Source organism: Chiroxiphia lanceolata, chromosome 6 (assembly GCF_009829145.1).
Source record: "Chiroxiphia lanceolata isolate bChiLan1 chromosome 6, bChiLan1.pri, whole genome shotgun sequence".
In the NCBI taxonomy this organism is placed as follows: Eukaryota; Metazoa; Chordata; class Aves; order Passeriformes; family Pipridae; genus Chiroxiphia; species Chiroxiphia lanceolata.
In genome coordinates this window covers 60,840,676-60,851,164 of record NC_045642.1, presented here as the reverse complement: position 1 = coordinate 60,851,164, position 10,489 = coordinate 60,840,676, and the positions used below count along the sequence as shown (strand labels likewise).

The window sequence follows — 10,489 nt, the reverse complement described above, 5'->3', positions numbered from 1 at the left end:
AGAGCCCCTTCCTGTACCTGAAGGGGCTCCAAAAGAATTGGAGAGGGACTTCAGACAAGGGCCTGGAGTGACAGAACTAGGGAGAATGGCTTCACCCTGACAGAGGGCAGGATTAGATGGGATATTGGGAAGAAATTGTTGGCTGGGAGGGTGGTGAGCCATTGACACAGGTTACCCAGAGAAGCTGTGGCTGCCCCATCCCTGGAAGTGTTCAAGGCCAGGTTGGATGGGGCTTGGAGCAACCTGGTCTGGTGGAAGGTGTCCCTGCCCACGGCAGGGGGTTGGAACAAGTTTGCCTTTAAGATCCCTTCCAACCCAAACCATTCCATGACTCTGTGATTCTATGAATATTCACCTGCAATAAGGCAGCTTTTATGAAACATTTGCAGCACCTACAACTGACACTCAAAGCTCACCAGTGCTGTATCACTGGGGTCTTGAAAGGTTTGGGCACAGACCTTTTGCTCATGGGACAAAACAGAAAGAAAAATGTCCTGGTGTGCACAGAGAGACCTCTGGCCATGTGGAAAGTCAGTACTGGGGCTCATTCCTGCTACTGCAAATTACACCAAGGGAATTTGGGGTGTTATTCATCACAGCCTATGGCAAACACCTACCTCCTGGTAAATCCTACCCAAAAAGTCCCAGGCTGAAGTTCCCCAGGGCTCCTATCACCCCTGCAAGCCCAGCCTGAGTCCCTGCCCAGGCCATGCAGTGTGGAGAAAGAAACACAACACTCAAGTCTTCCAAATGATCCCCTCACAGCTTTACCTGGGAGCCAGTGAATGCCATGAACCACAGAGCAGGGAGACGAGGGGCTCAGAGTGAGCTATGATGGACAGCTTTTTATTTCCCAATGTTTTCATTTAACAAAGTGCTACATTCCATAGTTACAGTATGAGGAGTTGTTCCTGTCCAAAATAGAAAAAAAACCACGAGGAAGCATGAGGACTGCTAACATCACTCTATGGAAGCAGTGCAGTCCAGAGAAACCTCACCAGGGGGAACATCTGGCCTTAGAGACACCTTTAAAAATCAGCAGCTGTATAGAAGAGGTGCATTTCATCAGGGCAAGAGCTGCACACCAGGCTGGTTCCTCCTGTCAGAAATGGGGCTGGAGATGCTGTTGTGTGATGCCTTCAATAAATTCTGGCTTGTGCTATCAGGAAAATGCAAAACAGAGGTGAGTGACTTGTCCTGTGTCAGTCGAGGGATTTCTATTGCTGCAGTGAAGTCGCCATCACAGCTGTGCCAGGGTCACCTCAGCACTCAGAGGCTTGCAGTTCACCCAGCACAGAGGATGAGGAGGATCCTTCTTGGCTGCTTTTCCTGTCCTGTCTCTCTCAAAAGAATCTGCTTGTTTGGCAACGCAGAGGTACAGATTAAATCAGCAGAGCGTTAAGCCACTGGAGCTTCAGCTCCCACCTTAACCCCTCCTCCCCTCCCTCCTCCCATCTTTGTTCAAAGAAATGAATTAAACTCCAGAAGTTGTATAGAGAATAATTTTAAGAGCCCAGTCCAAAGTCTACTGGCCTTGGATGAGAAGGGAAGGAGCTGAATGATGCTTGTGCTTTCAGGACTTTCACAAACTGCACTGATGCCGGGGGCACTGCAGGAAACCCTGTCTGTGCTCCAAAGGCTCCCGCAAGCTTCCCTGGGATCCAAGGCTGGTTCTACTGTCCAACTTGCTTCCAGGTTAAGCCAAAGACATGGAAAGCCTGGTACCTGACCAAAACCAACTACTCAACAGACACCTCCTCTCCAAATGGACATCAGCTGGGATCTCTGCACTGCTGAGTGGGTCAGAAATTTGGCCAACAGTAGTCAGCTCCCAGTCAAGACTCCTTGGTTGGTGTTCAGAGTCAGAGACAGGCCTGGCAGTGAGGATGGACCACCAGCAAAACCCTTCTAGTTGCTAACTCTGTCTCCAGCACAGATCAGAGAGCCCACACTGAACTGTGCACACAGCTGGATCTCCATTTCAGCTGCCACTCTCCTGCTTGCCCAGGCTGTCCCACTATACCTTCCATATATCCACTCACAACTAATTGTCAGCCCCACTTGTGGCACTGCTGATTTCCAGCATCCCACCCAGCCTTGCCTTGTCCCCTCTGAGGGAAGCCTGGTTCTGAGGACACCAGGGCACCCAGCTGGTGCAGTAAAACCCCACCTTTGTCATTCTGACTGACAGCCTTGCCTTTAACTCCTTAAGTTCATTATGTTGGGGTGGGAGAAGAAAGACAGGGAGACTGATTGCCGCTGCAGAAAGCCAGTGTTTCCCAAACTGTGGATTTGTTAGCACAACCAGAGGCCATGGCACCTCCCCACCTGCCTTCCCAATCCATCAAACTGACAACCCATCCATAAAGATCCTCCTGTGCTGCCAGAGCTGGGGTACTTAAACCAGCAGCCTGCAGCTTTGCTCAGCCATCCCTCCTCCTTCTCCTGACAGGCCCAGCAGCTCTGCATTTTACTGAGTACTTAACACAACTGATGCTCCAAGACAGGCCCCCTCTTGCAGAGGCCAAGGCCCTTTATCACTGCTGATTCCTCGTGCCTTCCAAGCTGGACCAGGGTAAAGAACTTCAAGAACACCTCAGGCAGCTGCCTGAGTCTCATTTCCAGCCTGCCTGACACTGTTCCTGAAAACCAAGCCTTTCTGAAGATGATCTCCAGCAACCTGGAAGGGAGAAGTCATTTCACTTTGCAACCCCCATCATACCTTGCCAGCAATAAATCACCAAAGAGCCCAAGGGACAATATTTCCTGATTTCCAATGCTGCAAGACAGTCAGCAATGCTCACCTGGACTGTTAACACTTCCTGAGCACCTCCAAGAGACTTAGGAATGAGAAGGAAATAGGGACAGATGAGTCTGGAAGGAAAACTTCATCTTAACTTGGAGTGATTGCTTATTACGGGAGAAAGAGGCTTTAATTTTGTGTAGGGGCACCTGGACTTGGTGGATTGCCCCTCAGTGCCTGTTAAAGATGTGGGGCTGATTTTAGCAGGGCAAGATTTTCCTCGTTAAAGTTTCAGGAACAAGAAGGGAGTGATGCACTGTGAGATTTCCCTGTCTGGGAAAGCCTGACCTAGAGGGACTAGGGTATGAAGACCCTCCCCAACATGTTGATGGACCAGTCTCCCCAACCTGCTTCCCATAAACTTGGTGGGATGAATGTGTGAGGGACCACACACAGCTGTTTGACTGGAAGACTTGCATTAGCAGCATTTTGAAAGCAGGTTGTCTCACCTGTCCTTCTCCAGATGGGAGATGACTCAGTAGGTGTAGAGGTAAGGCTCACAGGAAAATACCTGGGCTCTGAAGAGCATAGATTGTTCAGAGCTGAACATCACATCTGGTGACTTAATGTCCAGAGGAGGTCCTGACTTCCTCAAAGAGACCTCAGTTTGAGGAGGGGCTTCTGAATGTCCTCTCTACCCACTCACACTCCCACAAGGCATTTGCTTCCCATCATCAACATCTACCTTTTACCATCTTTCCACCTTCACAAGGAATGACATCCTGCACCTGCCCCTCCTCAAACTCTCCTCCCTCCACTTCTTCAAAGGCTCAGTGGGATTTAATCTCACAGATGTGTGGTCTGCCCTTATTTCTCTGATCAGGTCTCCTCTGGCAACACTGTTCCTTGCATGAAGGATGATTCCCCACAAAACAGTGATTTCCACCTCAGAAACATGGATGCTTTGCACAAAATGTCAGATTGAAGTAATTCCATAACCAGAAGCAGAGATAAAGTAACGCAGCCCCTTTTCTGGCTATTTTGACAGCGTTTCTGTGCAAAGTAACATCAGCCTCCCCTGTCTGGTGCCTGTGACATCTCAGACAGTGGCTGTTTCTCCCCCTGTAACCCAGGGCTAACCCAGGCAGCACAGCAGCTTGCCCTCACTCTGTGCCACCCTTGGCTTCACCGCCACGACCCCTGAATCCACCTGTCCTACAGCTCTACCTTCCCCCACCATGGCCAAAGGTTTCCAGTGGGGCCATTTCACACCCCTGCAGCAAACATCTCTCCAGCTGTGGCTGCTTTCCCAATCTCAGCCATGAATCCCTCAACACTGACAGTCACCTGCTCTACAACCTTGAGTGCCTTTCTGTACTTACTCCGTGGTCTGGAGACGAGTTGCCCAGAGAAGCTGTGGCTGCCCCATCCCTGGAAGTCTTCCAGACCAGGTTGGACAGGACTTGGAGCAACCTGGGCTAGTGGCCCATGGCAGGGGGGTGGAATGAGATGGTCTTGAAGGTCCCTTCCAACCCAAACCAATCTGTGATTCTATAAGACAAGACCCATCCAAATCCCCCAAAGGTGCTGCTGTTCGTGCAGCTTTCAGGGGCTGAAAATGCAATTTCCAGCAGGACAGATGCTCCACTTTCATCTCTATGGGAAAGCAGCCTTGGAAAGAGATGAACCACTAACTAGCGTCCTTCAAACAGGAGGCAGGAGCTGAGGAAGCCTCTGATCTGCCTGTTCTCTGACCTACACTGACCAAGAGCTGAGAGATCCATGCAAGACCACCCATCAGTAGGCGAGCGCTGGTATTTATTGTGCTGTAACAGACAGTGCTGGTTGAAAATGGACAGGATTTTTGTGGTGCAATCAAGTGCTGAGGCCATTCCCGTGTGTCTCCAAGCAGTGTGGAGCAGAGCTGAAGGGAGAGAGCAGGGGTGAGAGTCGGGCACCCAAGTGCAGAAATGTGCTTCAAACTGAATCAAGAACACTGAACGTGGGCACTTCTCAGGTGGCCAGGGACACAGTTCAGGTGTACAACTCATTAATTAAGCAGAGCAGCTAATCTTAGCACTAATGAACTCTAGCTCAGGTAATGTAACATTTAAAATTAATTGGACAGCAGTCATTCACAGTAAAGATTTCCATTCCCGGGTTAGGTGAGAGCTATTGTTATGATTAGATTACTGCCAGCCAGGACCAAAACAGTACACCAGGGTGATAGGAAAATAATCATCCATATGGATCAGCTCCAGCTGTAACAAGACGCGCTGTGGATCTGAAATGTGAAATCTCCACTATTGTATCAAACAAACATCACTGGTGGGACACGAAGAGCGTAGCATGCCTTGGCCAGGGCACTGAGCCCTGCTGGGGCCCTGGGGTGGTGGAGAGAGCAGGGATGCAGCACAGAGTCACTTGTTCTTCTTCTCCCTCTCCCTCCCTCCTCGGAAAAGTCACAAGGGCACCGCAGTCCGGTTCAAAATTCGTCTTCGGAGCTGTCAGCCAAGAGCATGACTCGGTCCTGCATGCTGTTAAACTCCCTCTGCTGGGGGGGGAAAAAGAGACATGAAAGAGCTCCACATGCAAAAAGGAGATTGGATAAAAGGCATTTGGATCCCTCCATCCCTTAACCAAGACATCCAGGGCACTTCAGTCATACCCAGGCTGCGCTCGCTTTACAGCCCAAAGGGTTAATGGGAGAATTAATGGGTGGGATTGGAGTCTTTCTTTGCACTTTCCATACCTTTCTTTTATGTCTCTTCGAGCCATTTCTCCTTCGGCGGTTCATAATCTTGATGCTGTAGAGCGCTCCCAGGATAAACAGGGCTCCTGCTATTCCCACTCCCACGGGAACCAGCATCCCCGACATGTACCCTGCCTAAATGGGAAAGAGAAGCAGAGCAGCACTCACAAGACCATCCTTTCAGAGTCAGTTTTCACCAGTTCTAGGGCTGAAATGTATCCCTGTGGTGCTTTCCTCAAGGTTTATTGGGTTTGAGTCCCTACCACCTGCCTGCACAGGATGAGCCCTGGTTCCAGGGGCTAAGCAAGCCCCAGCCAGCCCCACTCCAGGACCAAGCTGTCAAACCACCACAGCTCAGCTCCCTCACCATCAGCTTTTTCTAACAGATATGTGCTCTTGATAGTCAAGAACCTGCAGTGCCTGCCCAGATTTAGGAGAAGGAACAATTTGGGTGAAGTGTCTGTCAATATGGGTGTAAGTGTGAAGGAAAACCTCAATCACCAAGGCCAGGCAATCTCAAGTCACACCAAAGATCTGTGACCACACCAAAGATCTGTGACCACTCAAACAGCCTGACCAGATGCTGTGTAAAGTAGGCTGAGTGCTTCTCTGAGCCCCCCAGGTACCACCACCACAAATAAAGGCACAGGTGTATCATGGAATGGTTTGGGTTCGAAGAAATCTTAAAAATCATCTTGTTCCAACCCCCCTGGCATGGGCAGGGACACTCTGCCCTCTCTGTGCCCAGCCCAGCCTGGGTCTTCTCTGCTTTGTACTCAAAATCTTTGAGCCAAACATTTTTTCTTTGCATGGTAAGGGGTGACTTGCATGAGAGCAGGATGATGACATAGAGGGAGGGCACACAGACCTTCAGCTTGCCCTAAGGGAAGCACAGCAAAAGTAAATCAGCTCTAATTCCATTGCTGTGATCCATATGTTTGCACAGCCCACTAAAAAACCATATAAATAGCAAGACTAATTTAAAAATTACACATCTAAACATTTTAAATCCTTTGGAAAATATTCCCTAGTCCTTGTTATTTTATATTTTACTGCTTCAAATGAAAATGCACATAAGTTCCAAGGTGACAGACTGCTTCAGAATCCTCACCTAATTCAGGCTGGGGGGCCCAGTGTTGCAAGGGAGGCAGGTACAGCCTGGCCCCCCTCCCTCAGAAGCTCTGCCTTTCTTCACACTGCAGCAGCAGAGTCCTCTGCTGTGCCACTACAGCTTCACCCTTCGCCATGTCCACCCCCCAAAACAGATTTTACACCTGCCAAGGGACAGATGCACCAATCCTGAGGACTATCAGCCAGCTCCTAGAGAGCCTCAGCCCATTGCTTACAACCACTCATCTTCATCTGCACTCCCAAACTGCAACACAGAGCCACAACACACACTTACACCAGAATCACTTTTCTTCTATAATTCACAGAGTGGGAGGGGAAAAAAAAAAAACCTGCCCTGCCTTTGTATCCCTACCTGGAGAATGAAAATAACTGCTTTCATCTAGGGCAGACACAATGCTAGCAAGGGCTGGATTGCTCTCCCAAACCCCTCCAGATCCTACTCAATGCTTTAAATAGTAACACCTTTGTGTGTGGATCCCAGGGCTTGAGGGATCTTCAGCTGCATCCTGCGGATTCCCCGAACACCCTCCCAGAAAACCCATCTCCCTTCAGCATAGGTGCTGGGAGGGGGCTGCATCCCTGCACCCAGCTCCTGAAAAAAGGAGGTTAGTGAGAACACAGCTAAAAAGGCTCTATCTCTGCGAGGCAATTAAGGTGCCTTAATTGGGTGACCTAATTAGTGCAGCGTGGGGTTTTCTATTTCTGGAACTTTGCTGCTGGCACAGGCAGCGACTGGAAATGGTTTTTAGCTGCTGCCCAGTTGAGTTTCCACCTAGAAATCACTACTTTTAATACAACCAACTCCTCAGCCTGTCTGTGAGCCTTTATCACACCTGACCAGCCCGTGGCCTTTTACAGGTTTCCCTCAAAACCCAGATCAATGTTTTATATCCCAAAAGCCTGTGATGTGATGCAGACCCAGCTCTTCTGTCCTGAGGGCTTCTGCACTTGCTTGATAGAAACCCCCATTTTATAGGCAGCTCCAAAGCCATGTTTTTGACCCTTTCCCATGGGGAAGATGTGGCTTCTTTTAGGGATGCTTTTAATACACCCAGTCCATGACCGTGACCTTCCCGAGCCTTGAGATAACAGCAAGAGAACTTCAGAGGAACCTCATGTCCATTATCCACCACACCAAATGCAACATTTGCACAGTGTTTGCAGGAGACCAGACATAAATCTGTCCCTGACCCTTGCTCCTGGTCCCACACTCCCCACACCCTGTCCTCTCCCGTGGAGAGGGACACACAAGGACGTATCTCTCAGGGATGAGGCCATCATGTGCCAGGATCCTCTTCTGGATGAAGGGATTGTAAAACAGAGGAAAGGGGCAGATGAGTAGGGTACATACGACTGGTGCTGATAAACTCAACAAGGAAGAGGAGGGAATGGGGTGAACAGGTTTGTTTGCCACACTAGCATTTGGTTGGGGGTGGGGAAGTGCTTTTTGTTGGGCTCTTCTAAGGGAAAATGTGAGCCAGGTGAAAGATCTGCCTCCACGTGTCTGCTGTTCCCCAAAGGAGGGAGATGGCTCAGGGCCAAATCTCTCTTTTAAGTGGACACCAGTGCATCCTCAGTTACACCAGTGCTTGTGCTGGGCACTTCCAGGCAGTCCAGGATTTACCTGCAAGAGGCTGGAACATGGAACAAGCACACCCTCTGCAACGGGGAAGGACAGAGGAGGCCAAGGTGCCAAGGGGAAAGAAGTGAAAGCTACACTTCAGTGAGAACACACTGATGTCCCCAAGCTCGTGTGTGCCACGTGTTGGCATGAGCAGTTGGCATGAGCAGGTGCCCTGTGCATGCTGCATTCACTCCAGGCACCCAGCCAGCCCTGGTGTCTGCTCTTTACCTTCACTGGGAAAACCATTCTCTGTCCTTTCAGCATCCGCTCGGGCTGAATCCCAGGCCAAAGAGCTCTGCCATGAGCAGAGCTCGTACTAGACATTCCTCCTTCCTGGTGTGGGCAGAAAAGCAACTCAAAAAAGGCTGGGCAGGAACCCACCTTAAACCCTTCCACTCCCCTGTCCTGGAAAATTGATACCCAGACCCAATCTCTCTGCTCTGACTTGGTGGTAAAGTGCTGCTGAAATTTGGTGAGGACCACGTGGGAAGGCTGGGCTCCTGGGGTGAGGAGGCTGCTTCAGCTCAGAGATGTATTTTCAGAGTTTCCTTGTGGTGGTTTTTTCATCCATTGACTCCGATCCTGCTCAAGAATTTCCCAGCCTTGTTGACTCACAAAATGTTCTTGCCTTAAAACACTACTGCCACCTTCATTTCCAGCTTCACGGCTCTGCCACCAGCAACATGACATTTGGAAGGCTTCACAACCGTTTCAAAATGTTAATATTTGCTCCAGGGCAACAGAGCCTAAAAAGCCATCAATGCCTGTGGCTGGCACAGCTCTTGATTCCAATGGATTATCCCCTGTGACACCAGGGAGAAATGATCAGGGCCTGCTACCTTCTCAGTCTTCCCATGTTTACTCTTTTCTCCTTCCAGGGATTTGCAGCTCTTCGTGCACGTGGAGGCAGGGAATGTTTTGTCCAAGAGGTGACATGGTACACAACCTCTCATCAGAGAGGAGCACCAAAAATCTCTTGATTTGGATTCAGAACCAAGCTTAGCTCTAAGAGAAAGGTGCGGAGGTAAGTTCCTCACCCTTGGATCCCTGGAAACACTCCAGGTCAGGTTGGACAGGGTCCTGAGCAACCTGATTATGATCTAGTGGAAGATGTTCCTGCTCAGTGCAGGGAGGTTGGACTAGATGGCCTTTTAAAAGTCCCTTCAACCTCAAACTGTTCTGTGATTCTATGATAAGTTAAGGGGCACTAAGAAAGTAGCTCTGGTTGTCTGACAACAAGGTCATTTTCTGGTGCAGAGAGATCAATCAAATACCCCTGTCCCTCCTTCTGCCCTTAGTTACTGCCCATCAGGGATGTCTTGTGGATTCACACCACCATATACCAGCTTCATCTGGTTCATTTGCCTTCCAGAGAAAATTTTAAGCCTTTTCTCAACTGTCTTTGTAGAGATAAAGAACTGCACTGACACGAGTTTATTTATTCCTGCAAGTAAACATGTTTTGCTTTGAAAGGAATTGAAACACTGAGCCTCCTACCTTATCTTTCAGCTTCTCCATCCAGCTTCTCACTGAAAAATAAGACAAAAAAGCTGTAATCATGTTACTTACATTAATTAGCAACGACTGATAATGATAATATTAAAATAGACAGTAATTAACTTGACAAGCTGATAAGACTTTACATTAGATTCCCTCTCTTCTCATTCTTGAGAAAGAGCAAATGCAGCTGAAAATCAACACCAGCAATTCTTCAAGTGAGTTGGCAGGCAAGCAGCTCACTTTTGCCTGAGCAATTCACATCTTCAGAGTGGTTAAAAAAGGAATATAAAACCAGTATTTCAGGTTGTGGATTTTTACTTCTCATACAAGGACAAGAAGAAAACCTTACAGCGCAGGTACCCCCTTCCACTGGCCTCCTCCACATAGATATTCTTCCTTCTGTTTGGTACAGCCTGTAATCGTGGCCAAAAAAGTATTATTCCCTGTTTTTTATTCCCTTGCTTTTCTGGAAGAGCCACTGCCTGCTCTGGGAAGCCACCAGAGGGCTGGGGTAGCACTGGACATGCTAAATTTGTAAACCAAGTAAATTTACACTGCCAGCACAGTGACTTTCTTTTCCTAAGAGTTAATGTAAGTCCTGTGAAACATGCTACCTGAGAATTAAAGTTCTGTGATGTCATGGACTTTGGGATGAAATATCCAGCTAGTCTTAAAGAACATCAACACCACAGGGCACTGGATGTGTCTGAGGGCAAAACGCCCACAGAGATCCACCAGG

General features: G+C 48.9%; 1 protein-coding gene across 2 annotated transcripts in view; it reads right to left on the bottom strand.

Annotated features, from left to right (window-relative positions):
- Positions 1-819: 819 nt before the first annotated feature.
- The window catches only part of ARMH4 (armadillo like helical domain containing 4), a 67,123-nt gene continuing 57,453 nt past the window's right edge, over positions 820-10,489 (bottom strand). The window contains exons 6-8 of one of the 2 annotated variants that reach the window (XM_032691867.1): positions 9,748-9,779; positions 5,496-5,630; positions 820-5,297 (exon numbers count right to left, since the gene is read on the bottom strand). In XM_032691867.1, coding sequence (XP_032547758.1) covers positions 5,229-5,297; positions 5,496-5,630; positions 9,748-9,779 — 236 coding nt within the window. In that variant the 3' untranslated portion in view covers positions 820-5,228. The remainder of the gene's footprint in view (positions 5,298-5,495; positions 5,631-9,747; positions 9,780-10,489) is intronic. The other variant, XM_032691868.1, reaches the window with a different exon arrangement.